Source organism: Cyanistes caeruleus, chromosome 11 (assembly GCF_971803275.1).
Source record: "Cyanistes caeruleus chromosome 11, bCyaCae1.hap1.1, whole genome shotgun sequence".
NCBI classification, from domain to species: domain Eukaryota; kingdom Metazoa; phylum Chordata; class Aves; order Passeriformes; family Paridae; genus Cyanistes; species Cyanistes caeruleus.
In genome coordinates this window covers 16,905,965-16,924,444 of record NC_141711.1, presented here as the reverse complement: position 1 = coordinate 16,924,444, position 18,480 = coordinate 16,905,965, and the positions used below count along the sequence as shown (strand labels likewise).

Sequence of the window (18,480 nt, the reverse complement as noted above, 5' to 3'; positions counted from 1 at the left end):
CTGCCAGTGCCCTGCCTGAGAGTGTCCTTAAGTGTCTTCAGCTCAGCAGCTCTGCCTGCACATGAAATTGTCTCACAAAATCAGCCAGTCAGCAGAACGTCCCTTCCATCCATGCCTCCCAGATCCACTCCTGAGGAGCTCTCTGGGGGACATGTCTCCTGTTTTACATTGTCACACTGAAATCTGCCAAAGCCACATAAATACTCTGCAATTAAACAATATCCTGATCCAAGGAAAGCAGCAGTGCTAGAAGGCAGCCCTTGGCTAGAGAACAGAGGGAACAGCAAGTTGTGGGGAGCAGGGATACTGCTGGGAAGGCAGGAGGTGGGAATGGCTGCAGGAGAACAGGGAAAGCTCATCAAATCCTAGAGGAGCCGCTGATGTACGCAAGAAACTAAAGGTATCATGTGGATCAGGTTTCCCACACCATCCCAGACTGGCTGATGGAGTGCATGACAAACACAAATATACACCTTTTCCTGAAGTTTTGGGATTGTTTTATAGCAGAACTAAACTCTCTCTGGAAGTGTTTGAGGCAAAGGTTCGATGAGGCCCTGAGCAATCCTATCTAGTGGAAGGTGTCTCTGCCCATGGCAGGGGATTGGAACGAGGTATCTTGAGGTCCCTTCCAACCCAAACCATTCCATGATCCTATTGTTGAGTTGTCCCTACGGCAGTGCAGGGACAGTTTGCCATGAAGCTCGTGTGTGGAAGGTAGGAAAAGCAGCCCTGGTTGTTTGGATCTGTGCATAGCCTACATGCAAAAAGGAGCCTGCAAAGCATCTCATGGAGGCTGTGATGTGGTGTATCAGCTGGAGTCCGAGCTGAGCAGGATGGATAACACCAGGATATGAAGTCTCCTGAGGTGCCTTGGGAGGACCATGAGCAGCCCAGGGTGCGGGAGCTGTTGTGTGCCCGGGGCCAGGCTGCATGTCAAGACACCACCAGAATTCACGCCTGCATCCAGGTGGAGAGGAGGCGGATGCAAACATGCAGGCAGCGTGGGCTGAAGCTTCCTGGTCCAAATCTAAAGCACAGTTTGAGGAGAATCCAGGGCTCCAGAGAAAATGTACAATTAGGAGTGTTTCAGCACTTAATTGACAGGGAAATTGGTCACTGAGGCACAGAGTCACTTGTGAAAATGGCCACCTTATGCTCATCTTTATCTTCAAACATCTCAATATAAATAAAATCTAGTCCTTGGCACTCCTGCCCAGAAGGGGAAGCCACCGGAGCCGTCAGTAATCATCCTGCTAATGCTTGCCAGAAAATAATCAACTTGCTCGCTTGCTGGCGAGTGAGAGGAACCAACCCCCAAACTCATCTCCTTCTCTGCAAATAACAGATGGGAAACTGCATTTGTCCAGGGAATTGAGCTGTGAAATAAGACAGTGCCATTTCATCCTATGAGTCACTTCTCAACCAGTTTCCTTTCTCTGGTTAGCACTCCCTGAACCAACTCCAGGCTACTTGAGCAGGTCTCCTCTCCCCAAAGGGCGTCAGGAGGCACTGATCCCCACAAGGCTCTGCAGTTTCAAAGATGACCTCCAGCTCCTGCACCTCGCAGCTCGGTCCATCTTTCCCTGCCCCACGCAACCACGGACACAGGGATGAAGCAACCGATCAAAGGAAATAACTGCACACCCAACAGCTTTGCAACTAACCTCGATCCGCCATCACAGGCAGGACGGTGCTCCCCGGCAGCATCCCCCATGGCTAGCTCCTCAGGAAGTGAGAGCATCCCCTCCTTCACTGCTTGCCCTTGCTGGCAGAGAGCAGCAGATGGGCAGAGGAAACCTTTCCAGTGCCAGAGCCAGCGCTGCTCCCCCCGGAGCACGGGTCCCCCGCCAAACAAGGCGCTGCCTAGCTAAGCAATCCGGCAGTGCCGCCGCCCGAGGCAAAGGGACAAGTCCTTCCAGTTCATTAGGGAAGGTTTCTTGTGCGATTTGCTGCCTCACTAGCTCCTGTTTAGACAGCCTTTGTTCCCCGTCCGCAGGAGCGCATGAAAGGTTTGGACGGCTGTACGTGCTGGGAGGATGCTGTTCCCTGGGCCGGGGAACCTCCGGAGCTCCGCACGCCGAGATGCTCTAAGTGCAGCCCCAGGTGCCTCTCGCTCTGCAATCTGGGACTTCCACGGGAGCCCTCTCGGCCAAGGAAAGCCTAATGGCTTGCTCTGCCTTTTTTCTGCTGCTGCTCCCGTGCCCTGCCGCCAGCCGAAGGACAGATGTCCTGGGTAACGGGAGCCTCCGGTCCTGCTCACTCATTGTCTCCTGCAGAACTAAAATAGCAGCCTGGAAGGGAGAAGAGGAGCTCAAAACTTTCCACTCCCTGGTACCTCCTGCCCAAAGAAGAGGAATGCATGAGGCCACAGGGCTCCTCGGGGTGTCATGTGCAGCAGCAATGCAATTCACAGCTATAATGCTATAAAGAGTACAGGCTGCTCCCGGTAAATAGACTTGTAACAGATTAATTTAAAAGCAGCCCAGTTTCCTATTAGTAACACAGAATAAAATCATCCATTTACTGCATGGCTCACATTTATTTAGCTCTGAGTGGTCCCTGGTGTAGCCTTGCTCATGAGCTCCCAGCTCCTTTGGGAACCCTCCTGGACAACTACAGCAATGGGAGATAATGGCTGTAGCTCAGGGACTAAATTAAACATTCTTGAATATTTAAAGGTCCTTTCGCCCCCAAACTTTGCATTACCTTGGCAGCATCAACATCTGAGTATAGCACAGCAGAGATGAGGGCAGAGAGGAGCGTGATCCTCTGACCCACGTGTCTAGGATGAAAGGTTTTAAACACTAAAAACAATTCTGGTGCTGGCATAAACAGCCCAAAGTGTTTTTGGAGACAGGGTTGCAGACCTGATGTTATGGCCTCACACTTTCTCCAGACTGAAGGAGCCAAGTTAAGTCTAATTTATCCTGGGTTAGTGTGTGTTTATGAGTGAAGCCACTAGAATTAAAAACTTGTGCGAATGAACACATCACAGTGGATCAGTGCATCAAAGCAGAGTGTATCTTCTGCCTTTCTTTTTTTCTTGTTGTTGTTATTCTGGATTAAATATGTAACAAATGTTCTTGCAGAATTTAAGGCCTGAAGATAGACACACCACTGCACAATCTTTTTACATACCTAAACAGACTTAATTGCTCAATTATTCCAGATAAACACGATAAGTTGCCTGTCATGAATAATTTATAATCCAGCTAGCCACACAATCTGTGAAACACAAATCTATGGCTGCAGCAAAAGAAATTCAAGCAGATGCCATGATCCCAAGACACCCTGCTGGGTATTAAACGCTGGCCAAAGCAGCAATAGAATGCCCAGGGCATGTCTGATCTTCCACAAAACCCTTTGGACAGCCCAGACCTTCATTTAGGTTATTGTGTTGCTGAGAGGATGCAATTATTGACAAATGAAATAGGCACAAAGTATGAGTGTGCACCTTGGAGGAGACAGGCACAACACATCCCCCCCTCTTGCCTCTTGTCCATGGTCTGGATATGGCTGGGTGTCCCACACAGCCCCTCCTGGGAGCTGGCTGTACTGGTTTCCCCAGGAATTGCATCAGATGATGGTGATGAGCTCAAGAGCTGCAGTGAGGCACAGCAGGATGCAGTGCTGGAGGATGGAGGCCCACAGGGACAACACTTGGGTTGCCAAGAAAGAGATAAAGGAAGGAGCACTGCCAGAGGGAGGAAAGATCCCATCCAGCCAGAACTTACCATGCTTGGATAGGAGAGACCTGAGAATGCAACCTGGAAGGAGTCTAGAAGGAGGGTTAATCCTAAACCCATGACAAAGCCATCTCAGGCAGCTCCCTTCCTACAGCAGAGGGGAAATGAACCAGGCAGAGGGGCAGGCTGCTGGCTCCAGTCACCCCAGACAAATGCAAGAGGCTTTCCCACAGGGCTCATGGCCCTACCACAAACCTTGAGCCCCTTTATGACTCTCTAAGAAGCAGAGGAGAGGCACTGGGTAGATTTCCTCCAGCCTGGGCAACCCTTCCCAGAAATAGCTTGGCCAGTCATCAGCCACCTATTGCAAATAAATTAGGATAGGTTTTTTATGTTGGAATTCTTATCCCCAGCCAAATACACCTGGTATAATTACATAAGTAATCATCTACTAAATAAAATTTACACAGGCATTTGCAAACAATTAGAATTTGTGCAGATACCTGTAGAGCCACATCACTTTTAACTGGGTTTTTATAGCTATTATTTAGCCTTGAAGAAGGGGCTACTTCACTACCAGCCACTCTACAAGAGCAATCACCCTGTCATCAAATAAAAAAAAAATAAAAGCTAGCTGCAAAGCAAAATTAAAATTGGTCATTCAAATCATGATTTGATGAGAGCTGGAGTTGTTCAGCCCAGAAACAGAAGTCTCTAGGGAGCCCTTAGAGCCCTTTCTAGTACCTGAAGGGGCCACAAGAGAGCTGGAGAGGGACTTTTTACAAGGACACGGAGCAACAGAAAAAACAGGGAACAGCTTCACACTGACAAAAGGGCAGGAATAGAGAAGATATGGGGAAGAATTTAATTACTGTGAGGGTGGTGAGGCACTGAAACAGAATGCCCAGGGAAGCTGTGAACTTCCCATCCCTGGACATGTTCAAAGCCAGGTTGGATGGAGCTTGGAGTAACCTGGTTTAGTGGAAGGTATCCCTGCCCATAGCAGGAATTGGAATGAGATGAGCTTTAGGATCCCTTCCAACCCAAATCATTCTGGGATTCCAGTCTATGATATTTTGCTTGCTGAGCTGAAGTCATCATTGCCATGGAGATCTAAACCAATACACCATAAAGGTGAATAAATTCTTAACGATAAAGAATCCTGCTACTTGAAAGATTGTCTTTTCTGTCACAACCCAAGCCAAAATCTGAAGTGACTCCATTTGGGGTCTCAATCTGGGAACTTTCTGCAGCCTTTCTGCAGAGGATTACTATAGAGAAACCTGCTTAGAACCCCTCAGCACAACTGAAAACCCTGGACAAGCTTACAAAAAAAGCCAGTTTAGTTCAGCTCAAATAAAGGGTCAAGTCCTCAACTGCTGGACTAGAAACTGCTACAAAACAGGAAAATATTGCAATAGAAATCACTCAGGTAAAACACCAAAAATATTACAGAAGCAAATGCCCTTCTGGGGTTTCTTAGCTTTCCTTTGAAAGATCTCCAACAAGCAGCACATAGGCAGTGCCAGCTGCAGTACTCCATGTCCATCCAGACAGCAAGAAAACTACAGAGGAGCAAACTGCACAGTTCAAGCTGATTTCACCCTGCTTTGATTTGCTCCAATGCCAATCAGAAACCACTTCTGAAGAGAAACAATAAATCCTGTCGTCATGCCCTGGCTGCAAAACCAGGCGATTCGTGTGTAATCACCAGCCACGGGACTGACTGATGACCTACAGGGCATTTTTTGCAGGTGAGACAGCAGCAGTGATCACAGCTCTCACCACTTTCAGGGGTACAGCTGGAGAGATCTTGCCTCTGATTTTCAAGTATCGTGCATCAAAATATCCAGCTGAACAGTGGGAGCCATGCTGACTGCAAGCAATCAGCCCCAAACTGCCTCAAACCGGGCAGAGAAGGCATGGATTGGCCAGCAAGGGGGAAGCAGCAGGATCCACGCACCAGGAGGGAAAAACATTTGATATCCAAATAAACACCACCTTCCCATAAGCTTTTATCTGCCCACAGCCTTGTCTGTTGGCGTGGGCTGACTCCTGGCACACTGCAGAGAAAGAAAAGGAGGAGCAGGTCTGAAGCACAAGATGCAGCAGGCGTTGGGATGCAGCACAGCACGCGGTCCATGGGGATGCTGCTCTTTGGTGTACGGTGACATACTCCCACAGGGAGAGGGTCTTGCCATGCCAAGATCTTTGCTTCCCAGTAGGATGCAGGCTGGATGGCACTGGACAAGTGCCTGCAGCTGGAAGACATGGGAAAAGGTGCTAGATGGAGGAGAAGGGTGACTTGGAGTAAGAGCTTGAGCTGGCCAAAATCAATAGGAAGAGCACCGAAGATTTCAGTTTTTATTGTAAGGGTGACACTGCCCGATTTTGGCTCTTGGTTGGGTGCCGTAACTTGGAGATCCCTCAGTGCAGTGGAGCTCATAAGAGCCCTCCAAATGACATGTCCTTCAAAACCATCAGATCATGAGACTTTTTTGGGCAGAACTGCAAAAACTTTACTCCCAGGGTGTGCATAAAGCATTATACTTAAAATGTCCCCCTGGTCTCAAAAGGGATTTAGCACCTGGAATTAGTTATGGAAAATAGTATTTCAGAAGTTGCTGGATTTTTTTTTCTTCCTAATTCATTGAAGCAGTAACAATTGTCTGCTGAGAGCAAGTAAGAGGATCCCACAAGCAGTGGGATCCCCTCAAAGACAGATGGCAGCAGCAGCATGCCTGTTTGGGGATAGTTCTCAAAGCACTCTCCAATTTGAAAGCCACAATCATATCAGCTGGAAAATTAATATGGCAGGTCACAACATAGGGTAGAGTGTGTAAAAATAAATTTCAGGGCGTTAGCTGGCCTGGCACAGCATCTTCCCTCTGACTTGGTATTCCAAGAAAAATCAGGATTCATATCTCAATCTGCCAAAGGTCCTTCGAGCAGGTTGCTGAGGACTAGATCACAGCACCATGCATGGGTACAAGGGCTCACTTTAACTGGGCTTCACCTTTTGGGATGGATCCCAGCACTGTTGGTCTTGCAATAAGATACTGTACTCTGTCAAACACTGAGGGCATTTGCTTTTCTTGAAGCTTGAAAGGTTTTGCAATACATAGAATATGTGGGCAAAACAGAGCCCAAGGACAGGCCTCTCCTACAATAAGCATGCTCCTTATTTCAGAGGAATCCAGAAATACAGGTAACTCAACCCTTTCTCAGGTCCCCAGAGTAATTTTAACCCAGACCACTAGTTTTTAGCCAGAACTCTCCACTAGACCTGGTGTTTTATCTAGTGGGCATCATTCTGAGAACAGAGGTTCTCAGGGGAAAAAGGCAGAAAGCAGTGCCTTCCAGGACATCAGGATAGACATGGGATGTTTTGTGGGGAGGAAGGGCAACATGTTAAGCCCTGAGAGAACAGGAGGGGCTGAACAGAACCAGTGAGCAGCTCGGAGCCATGACAAAGCTGTTTCTGGAGGAACTCATACTCAAGGAGTCCTCAGGACATGGCCTTTACAGCTTCTAGGGTATTCTGCAATTACAGGGAAAAAAAAATCCAAACTAAAATCCTAAGGGGAGCTCCCACTCCTTAGGTCCAAGCCCAGCAGTGTCCCACTCCATCACACCCAGCTGGTTGCTGCACTACACGTGCACCCCTATGTCTGCGTCCTTAGCAGGTTTTTAACGGGGAACACTTGCTGATCCTGCGATTCTTGCAAAGCTGAGCTACAAGCAGTGACAAGCTCATTTACTCTTTGGGGACAGGGCTTCAAATAGCTGCTGGCTCGTGGCAATTAAAACGGGCAGAGCACTGCCACCGACTCCGCCAGCCTGCGCTGTGACTGATGCAAGCACCGGCTGGAGCGCTCTGATAAGGATGTTGGATGATTCAGAATAATCTAGGCTTTGCTGAACAGATGAGCCCAAGTGCTTGTGCTTCTGTTTCTGTCTAATGGGAATACTGTGTTGTGCTCATCAGAAAGGGAAGAGGGCAGCTGGAAGTAGGAGGGCACCAGAACTTCCTCTCCACAAGACTGGTGGGCACATCTCTCCTGCCCGCCATTCGGGTCTCTTCCTTCCATGGAGGAATCCAACTTAAGGGTCTGGCCAGTCTGCCCCCTCAGCTTGGACATAGCAAGGAGTGGCAGAGCAGCTGGGCAGGGAACAAAAATTCAATATTGAATTGAAAAAGGCTGCTGCACAAACACCTGGCCTTGATTAAGATACAGGGGGTGGGCATCAGTGGGCAGGGCAGGGAGCAAGAGAGGAAGGAGAGGAACACACTTGTTCAGTCTTCAAAAACAACTTCTAGCTGGTGCAGTGCCATGTTACATACATGCCTCAACTCCTTCTGACAAACCTTTACTCTCACCAGGCTGCTGCACAGTCTTGCTCCCATTCCATTAAGATCACATTTTGCTCCGTGGATTTCCAGAGCCATTCCAACAATTTGGCTTTGATTTACTCAGAGCAGAAAGCCATGCCACCGGCACAGCCTATTTACAATGTAAACTGACTCCAGAATGGAAACATCTCCCGCTTCGGCTGTCCTTGATCAAAAGGTTTGCAGCTGAGATAAAACACCATTTCAATCAGAGTTAAAATAATCGGTTTTCATAGTCCACCAGCACCATAACCCTCAGATCTGGGCTGTCCAAGAGCACAGCTGCATATGTCTCTGAAAAGAGCTGGGTATGGCAGAAGGGTGAGGTCTGGGAGCAAGGCTAGAATTAAGATGGTGAGAAATACCTCTGCAGGCATGAACTGCTGTGCCACAAACACCTCACTGCATTCACAGGGCTGCTTTCAGAAATCTCTGAGGCTTTTCAGTCCATCATACCATGTAAATCCCTTTTTAGCATCTAAACGTGACCATGGACAAGAGACAGACAAGAGAAAGGGGCAGGAAAAAGCAAGTTGGTTTATTGTGGTGAGAGCCCACACAGCTCTGCAAATAGCACTGGTGATCAGCTAAATTCAGGCTACAAGAGACACTGACAGGATGCCACCACCTCTGTCTTTAAGGACCAGATAGACTGTGCATGTCACTGCCATTCAAGGTGGGAAGAGCCACGTCACAACATCTCCTTTGCTGGGGTTCTCCCGCTGGGCATCTCTTGCTGCACCAGGGATGCAGCCCCTGGGACAGCCCCATAGGGATGGGTGCTAACGTGGAGTGTCTGACACCCTCCATTACAACCACCCTGCTCTCTGCAGCTTGTAGAAAGACCGTAAATAGGAATGAATTCAGCTAGGATTAACTCAATCCCCTTCAAAGCACTGAAAGCTCTTGAAGTTTCCTCCTAAGCGCTCCCCGAGGCAGCGCAGCGTTCTGGCAGCGAACACATCGCAAAGCAGAGCGCCCAGGCGAGGGCTGTACAGCTCTGTGCAGCTCCTGCTCTCAGGGCTGCTCCCTGTGCACCGAGGGACACTCAAATCCCGAGCCACTGCACACACTCGACCGGTAGGAAAACCTGCAGCAGCAGCTGTGTGAGCAAAATATCCCCATGCACCATCATGGGCTGTAAGGGATCTTATTCCTCTGCCCGGGGATGTTCAGGGGGAGGGAAGGAACGCAAGCAGCCGCCACAGCAAAGCTCTCCTAAACACAAGGAACCTCGAAATTGGTACGCTGCTCCACTATGGAAAGCTTGACAGCCGCTTCCGATCCTCAGCTGGCTTTTCTTTTTAATGACAAAGTGATCTGGGAGTTGAAAGCCAGAGGAAAACCATGTCTCATCCAAGCAAACAGCTTGTTGTAACTTAATGTACCGAGGGAAGGACGCGGCTCAGTCCGTGCGGCTTGCTGGGCTCGGCATTTAGCGAGCGCCAGAAGATGCCAAGCAGAAAGGAGGCCACTTCCCATCCCTCGGGAGGATTCCTCTTCACTTGCAGTTGTTTTAATTACCCCTCTGCACCGCAGCATCGCTCCAGCCTTCGGGAAGCCACGCTCTCCCGTGCCCCCTGAACAATTTAACATATCACCAGAGCCCCTCCTGTGTCCCCGCAGCCGCGGCTCAGCCGAGCCAGTCGTCAGCGGAGAGACCCACCCTGAGCGACACCAGCCCCCTTAGTCACCAGCAACCCATTAGCCAAGATCTTCTTTGACATTTTCTGCCAGCAAATTTTGCATTATTTGAATCATCCACGCAGAGCACGGCAAAAGGCGGCACATTGGGAGAAACAGCCAGAATTACTCATGAGCTTTTTCTTTTCATGGGCTCCTAACTTAAATTGTGATCTGTCAAAGAGATGAGTTGCATGTCGTTGTGGATGGCTGGGAGAAGCTCCTGCTCAGGCTGCAGCAGGGGCCAAAAAGGCAAATAAGCCATCTCTAAGTAGAAAGGCTCAGCATGAGCAAGCATGCTACTCTCCAGCTTCATATGAGTTGTTTCATTCAGTGTTAATCACCCCATTAAAAAATTAAAGTCCACCAAGGGATAACAGTCACATCCTTCACTGCAATGCTGCAGATACAGGATGGAACACCTGGTGTAGGGATAAAGAGATTAAGAGGTGAAGGGCAACAGTGAGGAAGGGCTAAAACATGGCAAATACACATACAACCTGTTGGTTCAGCGTGATAAACCCTATGTTCCTATCAGTATTTTCTCACTATAAAAAAATCCACAGAATATTCACTGCAGCCACAAAGAGCAGATTTTTAGTGCCCAGCTCACAGGGTTCTCTTGAGGAGAGGTGTAGGGCAGAAAGCACTGGTCCCACCCACCCATGGGGCAGATGCTGACCTCAGACACTGGGATGCCCTGTGGCAGCAGATGAGGCCAAGCATCCCTGCCCAGGCAGCTGCAGCCCAAATTGCTGTGTCCTTAGGAGAAGGTAGCAGGAATGCCAAGCCCCAGCTCCTGCAAACAGCATCACCCGCTGCACATGCGGCTCACTGCTGGCTGAAGCTCTGCTAAAAACAAAGAAAAAACTGGAATAAAACACACATCTCACTCCTACTGCACAGCACGATCCAATGGAAAATTTCTCCCAGATCTGCAACGTAATGCTAACGACAGATTTATTTTTACAGCTATATGGTGAAGGAGGATGATCTCAAAAGACAAATCATTCTAAAATGGGCAACTTGACTCAGCAACACAGGGGCCTGGCTGAATATAGGGTACAACCTACCACGTACACACGCAAAAAGCTGTCTAACACCACAGCAGAACAAAAACAATGCTTGCCCAAGGGTGTCCAGGGGTTTGAGCTGATCACAGGAGGAACAAACACACCTCTGAACTTGCTGAAAGGTGCACACAAGGAAGGACAACTGCTGAAAGAGCCAGCCCCACCTCCCCAGCTATCCATAGATACCACAAGCATGACCCCAGTGTGAAATGCCCCAAGGGATGCCAGAGCAGAGAAACATTTATTTTTCAGACCCAATACCCATTCTTTAAAATGAGAGGGAACTATAACCTCTAAACAGAGCCTTGTGTTTATCCATGAACACAATGATACAGATGCAGGACATGCAGGAGATGTAGGATCACGCACAGCCAATGGCTGGGGCTGGAGGTGTTTCATGGCCAGGAAGACCAACATTTGTTGAGGTCCCAAGGGCAGGAGAAAACTTTGTTTGCTTTGCCTTGCTCAGCAAGAGAAGAGATTGTGTAAATGTAGTATCACTGTCACAGCTTATCCTCTGCCATCCCTCCCATTGCAAAGAGCTACATCCAACGTGGACCTGACACACCCAGAGGAAACTTAGAAATTTAGGAAATGTCATGCCAGCTTGGCCCCATGGCTTCTCAATAAAGATCCAAAGAGGTGAAGAACACTTTGGTTGCTTTAAAAGGCAGGGAGAAACAAGCAAGATCAAATTTCTCCCAAAACTCATGTTTAATTATCTATCAGCAAGTAGATCCCTGTTTTCATCCTGTCCTTCAGGGCTCAGTCCTGGGTAAAAGCAGTGATTCCAACAGGGATTCTACCCACACTTGCACAGCTTCAGAGACCTGTAAATATTTGGATGTTGAATGAATGACAGGCAAGAGAGGAGATGGATGAGAGGAAGAGATGGGGATTCATTATCATTAATAACAGCCATTGGTTTAATGTAGAACTAATAACCCCCCTGGCATGCTAAGCACAGCCCTTGGCTTGCAGGGTTTCTGAACCAGTGGTCATTAGTCAAGCCAAAGCCTCCTGCAGGGTAAATAAGTCAAATTGGACCCCTAATTCACAAATATGCTGGGGTTTACTGAAAATTTGACACCAACATGGTGCAATGTGTAAAATTGTGACAATGAAACAAATGAGAAATGGGGTCCCTTGAAAGCAGTGAATCAACAGCTTCACAATTTCAATATTTGAGGTTTTTTCAGCCATTTGTTAAATGGCTGAGATGATGCTTTGGGCAGGCACCACTCTTAATAGTACAGCCAGGCTGGAAAAGGCTTTGGCCCAGAGACATTCCCCCAGTGCTAACAAGTCCCATTCCTACCATCAGAGATGCTCTGCATTGTGTCACCCTTCAGCTTCCCCCAACTTCTTCTTTTTCCACTCTACACAAATTTTCTTAAACTACTGAGCAGAAAACTATCTGCTGTGAGGTTTGACAGGATAAACACAGCCCTACACAATGCTCACATTATTTCAGTCTCATCTCCTCAGCTGATGGTCTATTTTCCATTAATACAATTTAAACATTTATCTAAAAACTTTAAATTATTTTTGTGGCTACCTCCTCTTGCTACAGATAACTCAAGAGCTGCTGAGAATTTCCTTCTACTGTTAAAGTACCCTGACCACTGTTGGGAAACCAACCAGCATATTTTTAATCCTCCTTGAGACTTTTTATGTTTTGCTTGTTGAAGGTCCATGATCAAATAAAGGTTTGTGATGAGCTTACATGGCACAGAGCATGCAGGGAACAGATTTGCTCTCAAATACTTTAAATACTTCATAATTCATTATATTATAGCATAAAAAGTACAAAGAACCTCTTCAATCTCCCTAAGTGAAGCTAAAAACGTAGGGCAGAACTGAAGTTTAACAATTATAAGTCATAAATACAGTAAATAAAATCAAAACAGCTTGGGGACAAAAGCAGGGCCTTCAAAAAGAAAGTAATTTGGTAAAGAACACACATGTATAAACATGTTCCTTTTATTCAGGGCGGTGCATCTGAATACCTTTGAAGCTGCCTCTAATAAACACTACTTCAAATTGAATAAAGCACAATAGAAATGTAAGGCAGAAAAGAAAGGTTTCCTATAATCCCAAGTGGTTCCAAGCAGACCTATTAGGCAGCCAGGCATTTTGAGTTTCATTTCAGCTCTAAGTAAAGCACACTTTTGAATGCTGTGCTGCTGCTCTTGATTAAAATCAAACTCAAGTTCCTCATGTTTTTGGTTTAGCGCTTAGGATGGAGAGAAAACAAATTAAAAGAAACCCAACAAATTTTAAGAGAAGACTGAAGAAGAAATTAATTTATCAAATTAGCAATGTGCAGCAGCACTTCAAAACCCCAGAGAAGCAGAAAAGATGCCTGCAGGTTACTCCTTATGATACCAAACAGAGCAAATCCAATCAGATGAACATGCTGCTGGATCAGTCAAGCGAAAGCCACAGGAGCGGCAGAACAAAGTGAAAGATGTATAAAGAGAGGATTTTCTAAACCTATTGTACTGGTTTGAAACTGAGCTATTCCCCCTGGAGCAGATGACAGCATCACTGGTATGGTCCTGCAGAACAAGCTGCCCAAAAAAACCTGTCAGAGACAACACAGAGGAAAAGTAGAAAAAAAGTTTTAATGAGAAATTAAAAATCAAATGAGAATGTGAAAGCTGCAGTGTTGCACTGAAAACAACACATCTCCATTCAAAAACCTATTTCCTGCACAGGACTGTAAACAAACTGCTAGATCTCAAACATTACTTCAAACGTTTCAACGTTATTTCAAATTTCGTTGTCTTTAATAGTGCCACCATTGCTCCCTGCTTGATAATTCCCTTTCCTTGCTTAAAATAACAGTCTATGGCAAGACCACTGACCTTCAGGAATAAGTGAATGAACAAGGAAAGCAGCCCGCCAGCACACGACCAAATTGAAAACGATGACAGCAGCTATTTCGGGGCACGGAGATGAACAGAGGGAACAATATAATTATCTACATGTAAAATATGAGTGACACCAGCAGCAGACAGGAACTTCTGTTTGCCCAGTCTTGTGAAACAACAATGAGCTGCTACTCAAAGGAATAAACAGACAGTGAAATAAAAATCCAAAAAGAGATTTTGTTTTTCTCAGTAAGCGATCAACTCAAGATGCCACAGAGGCTGATTGCTTCGTCAACACAGAAATTCATGACTTGCTTTTAAGATAAAATGACCATCAAACCACCCAAAAAGGGATAAAATAACAGCCAAAGAAAAATAGTATTTCAAAGGGAATTACATGCTGCTGAGCAGAAGGTATCACTGAAGTACAAAGTGAAGTGGTTTCATTAGGTGGTGCAGTTAACTTTCCTCTGGGTTAAAAATCTGCTTTTGGAATAGTAACTGGCAAGATAGGGCTTGATGGACTCCAGCTCACACACTAAGTCTATTATTTTCTTTAAATATATATTGCAAAAAGCTATTTTATACTATGGATATATATATACAAGTAAAAGACTAATGAAAACAAAGTGTTTATGTAAGATTTAAACCCCAGCTCTCAAAACACTTTGAGAGATCATTATGCCAAACCAGCCCTGCTGCTCCCACCTCACTCTGCCAGTGGTTTCTGGCAGTTCCACAGATTGCACAGGAGAGGATTACCAAGAAAAACACAATTTTGGTTTTCTTGGGTTTGATTTTCTTAGAAAATGTGTTATTTTTGATGATTTAATCCTGCTAGAGAGCCTTGAAAGCAGAAAGAAGTCACAAATTTCTATCTACTACAGCACAAAGTGGCAGTATCAATTATACACATGAAAGTATATTCATAAGGAAATACAAATAGAAAATACAACACCTCATAAGCAAGGCTGTGCAAATGCCCTGCAGCACCTGCTGGGTTGGAGGGACCAGACTGGGCAGATGTTTTCCCTGTGAGGGGAGGCAGCAGGGCAGCTGGGCCCAGCATGTCCACCCTTGGAAGGCTCCAGGACCCAATGGGGTATAGCCTGGAGATCCCTTCCCTGCTTGCTGCTTTCAGCAGAGGTTGGATCCTCCAGAGATCCTTCCCAACCCAGCTCCCACTACCAAGATAGAAAGCACCCCCCCAGCTGCCTCCATTACCCCCCAGTAACAGCACCAGGATGCTTCAGGCACCTCGCTGGGTGACTCTGGAATAGCAGCACAAGGAATGATGTTGAGGAAAATGAGTCACACTTCCAACAAGTCAGCAGCCACTGCTCCCCCAGCCAGCCCATCACACAGGCTGCCAACATGAGCTGCAAACACTTCTCTTGGACAACAGTTTTCATCCCCCAGCTCCCACAACGACCTACTTGCAAGTCATAAGGTTGCTTGCTGCTGAAATGCATATTAAACTCAGGACAGACAAAAAAAAACCAACATCTTTTTCCATTTCAGGTCCAATTTTTTTTTATTTGATGTTTAAAACTGCTCTGCAGTCAAACACACTTCCGAGGGCACAGAGACCTAGAGATGCCAAGAGCGAAATGGCCTAGAGCTGCTAAGCAAAGTCTCTGTGCACACACATATTTTAACACTGGTATCTGCAAGAGAGACTCGGGGTGGAGCCCACTGTGGATAACCTCTCAGGGCAAAGCAGAAGAGACAAGATCAGAAACTGAGAAATTGCTGCATTTTTATTTTGTTGTTTCTTTGTTAACTGATACTATTCAGAGTAACTGGACAACTCTCAAGGCAATGCTTAAACACCAAATTAATGTTTGGCGAATCTAATTAAACTTATAAATGAAACAGAAAAGTGGCTCATGGCATTTCTTTGCAGGAGCCTGAATTTCCACCTCAGGGCCCTTTATTAAGATCTGAGACCTTATTCAGACCTTTGCAGAGATAAATATCTGTGAAGTAATATCAGGAACCAGCTAATAATGTATCATTATAGCAGGGGTATCTCCTTCATGGGGTAAGACTATTTACAAGGGCAGGTAGCGACAGGACAGAGGGGAATAGGTTCAAATTCAAAGAGTATGTTTAGACCAGATAAAAGGAAAAAATTCTTTACTGTGAGTGTAGTGAGGCACTGGAAAAGGTTGCTCAGAGAAGTTGTGAATGTCACATCCCTGGAAGTGTTTAATGCCAGGCTGGATGGAGCTTGGAGCAACCTGGTCTAGTGGAAGATGTCCCTGCCCATGGCAGGAGGTTGGAACCAGGTGATCTTCAAGGTCCCTTCCAACCTAAACAGTTCTGTAACTCCATGATTCCTTCCATCAGGAAAAAGGACTGGAAGGCAGGAGTTCCTTAAACATTGATGTTTAGACACCACTGTGTCTAGTGTCAGGAGCAAACACTGCATGCTTACCACAAAATGGCTACTGGCAGTAAATCCTGGGTATCCAGGGGGCTTCAGTGCCTAAACCCTGCCTTATCAAGCACTGGAGTGGCACAGTCACTTTCCAAAGCATGGCTTTAAGTTTCTGCTTTAAGCTTAAGATTAGAAACCCCTGTGGTTTGGCTTAAACAGCTGCAAAAACTATCCAACCACTTCCCACCTGCGTGGAGATGTGACCTGAGAGATTGGCACAGCGAGCCCCTCACCTCAGCCAGCCCCAGCACCCACCTCCAGCACCGCTGCTGGATCCTCCCCCAGATCCCTGAGCATCCATTTCACACATCCCACGGAACGCTCATCCCCCAGCACTGCCGCGTGTTGCGCACGACTCCTGGCACTTCCCTCCCGCCGCCGAGCGTGATGCTGCCTGGAACCCACCAGAACCTGCTGTGAGTCAGGGTCTGAGACACTCGGCACCTCAGCAGCCCCTCTGCTCCCCTCCTTGCTGGCAACTCCTTTGACTCCAGGACAATTTTGAGACTGGAGACTTCAGCTAAGTGTTCTGGCATCTCAACAATCGAAACTGAGCCCTGGTAATCTACCAATCCCCTTCAACTAATTCATCTCCCCCATCTCATCAAAGCTCACATTATCACAATTATCCCCTTATTATCAGCAGAACCCTTGCTCCTGGTTAAAGCAAAGGTGCAACTTCTGTGCTTGGAGAAAGCAAGAACCCACCCAAAGCAGCCAGGAGGGCTGTATGAGGAAGAGAAGGCATTACCTGGGTGAGGTGCGGGTTGGGGTTGAAGCCACACTGGTTGCAGACCTTGCTGTGACACTGAGTGCAGGCATTGAAGTTAGGCTGGCCGGGGGAGGAGGTGAGCTCTGTTGTCTTGCAGATGGGGCAGAGGGTGCTGCTGGGGAGGGGGGCAATCTGCGGGACAGAGTAGGGAGAGGTAGGGGTGCTGCCCCGGTCGGGTGACACCGAGGGAGATCTCCCCGAGCCCTGGCTCCTGGCGTCCACCTGCAGCGTCCTCCGCGGGCCCTCCGCCGCTGGTCCCGGCTGGCCCCGGCCCCTCATCTCCCGGGGGCTCTGGGAGCTGGGTGCAGTCTGTGCGAGGGAGGGGGATGCCGACCGCTGGCCCGCAGCCTGGTCCAGCTGCTCTGGTCTCCTCAGCGTGCTGAAACACCATCAAAATACACATAATGAGCCCAGCTTTCAAACATTTGTATGCCAGTCAATGTACACAAACTGCTACGGCACCCTCTCGCCCGCAAAATCCCAGCTCAGCCAAGAAAGCTTAGCAAAACTCCACTGCAAACCAGGGAAATTGCTCAGATCAGCAGAAGGATACATTTTACCTTACGAAACAAGGCACAATTTCAGCTCTTTTATATAACCCAGCGGCAGAGATGTAATTGAATTATTCGGTGTATTCTGAGTTGAACTTTAGTCAGAAAGTTGCACATAAAAATGTGTGTGAGAAGTTTGGGAAGCTCAGCCTCCTGCCAGCCAGGGCTCTCCAGCACAAACTTCAGCACAACTCACTGGAAGAGGCAGCCGTGATTGTGCTTTGCAGCCTGCAGGGCCCTTTCTGCAGGGACGTGGCCAACGCGCGCTAAACCAGCTTCTCACAGCCTACTTTGATGAGTGGCTGTGAAACCAGAAGCCTGCAAAGAGCCTATTTATTAAAGGAAAACCCCTCCAGAAGCCTAATGGAGGCAGGAGAACTACTTGTACTTCCTCAGCTGTCAGGCAAAAACCATGCAAGTCACAGGTGAAAGCAGCTAAGGGCTTGTTTCCCAGTGGCCACAGAAGTGGGAAATCAAGAGAGAGCACATTAACTCTGCTTTAGTCATCAGTACTGAAGAAGCTAACACAGACAACAGGGACTTTGTGGGCTGGCTGACCCCAGCTGAACCCTCTTTTGGGTGATGTGAATCTTGGCTGGGCAAAAAATCCAGCTGGGATGACTCTGGTCACCAGGACAGGGTGATGAAAACCTCCCTGTGAAACCAGAGCTATTTACAAGGAGCAACCCTGAGGTGAGCATTGCACCATTGCTGGTTCGGCAGCAGTCCTACAGTCCCATAGCCTGTGTAGGATGCTCAGCACCCCACAGTGCTGAGGGATGCTCCTGATCATCCCAAGGAGCTCTGGAGCAGCTCCAGCTACACAAGCTTGGAGCCGTTGTGCTGCAGAGCACAGCACGACAGCCTGCACACCCTCCTCCCATGAGGTTTCAGGGCAGGCAACCTGTAATGTGCTGCTGACAGATCTCAAGTGCACGAGAATGAATCTATAATGGAAGATACTTATCTAATTACTGAATAATTTGGTCCATGTGCTTATCAG

General features: G+C 47.5%; 1 protein-coding gene across 2 annotated transcripts in view; it reads right to left on the bottom strand.

The window, feature by feature from the left end:
• BSN (bassoon presynaptic cytomatrix protein) overlaps positions 1-18,480 on the bottom strand; it is an 86,716-nt gene that overhangs the window by 47,782 nt on the left and 20,454 nt on the right. For both annotated transcript variants that reach the window (XM_086845103.1, XM_086845102.1), the window contains exon 2: positions 16,906-17,305. In XM_086845103.1, coding sequence (XP_086701229.1) covers positions 16,906-17,305 — 400 coding nt within the window. The remainder of the gene's footprint in view (positions 1-16,905; positions 17,306-18,480) is intronic.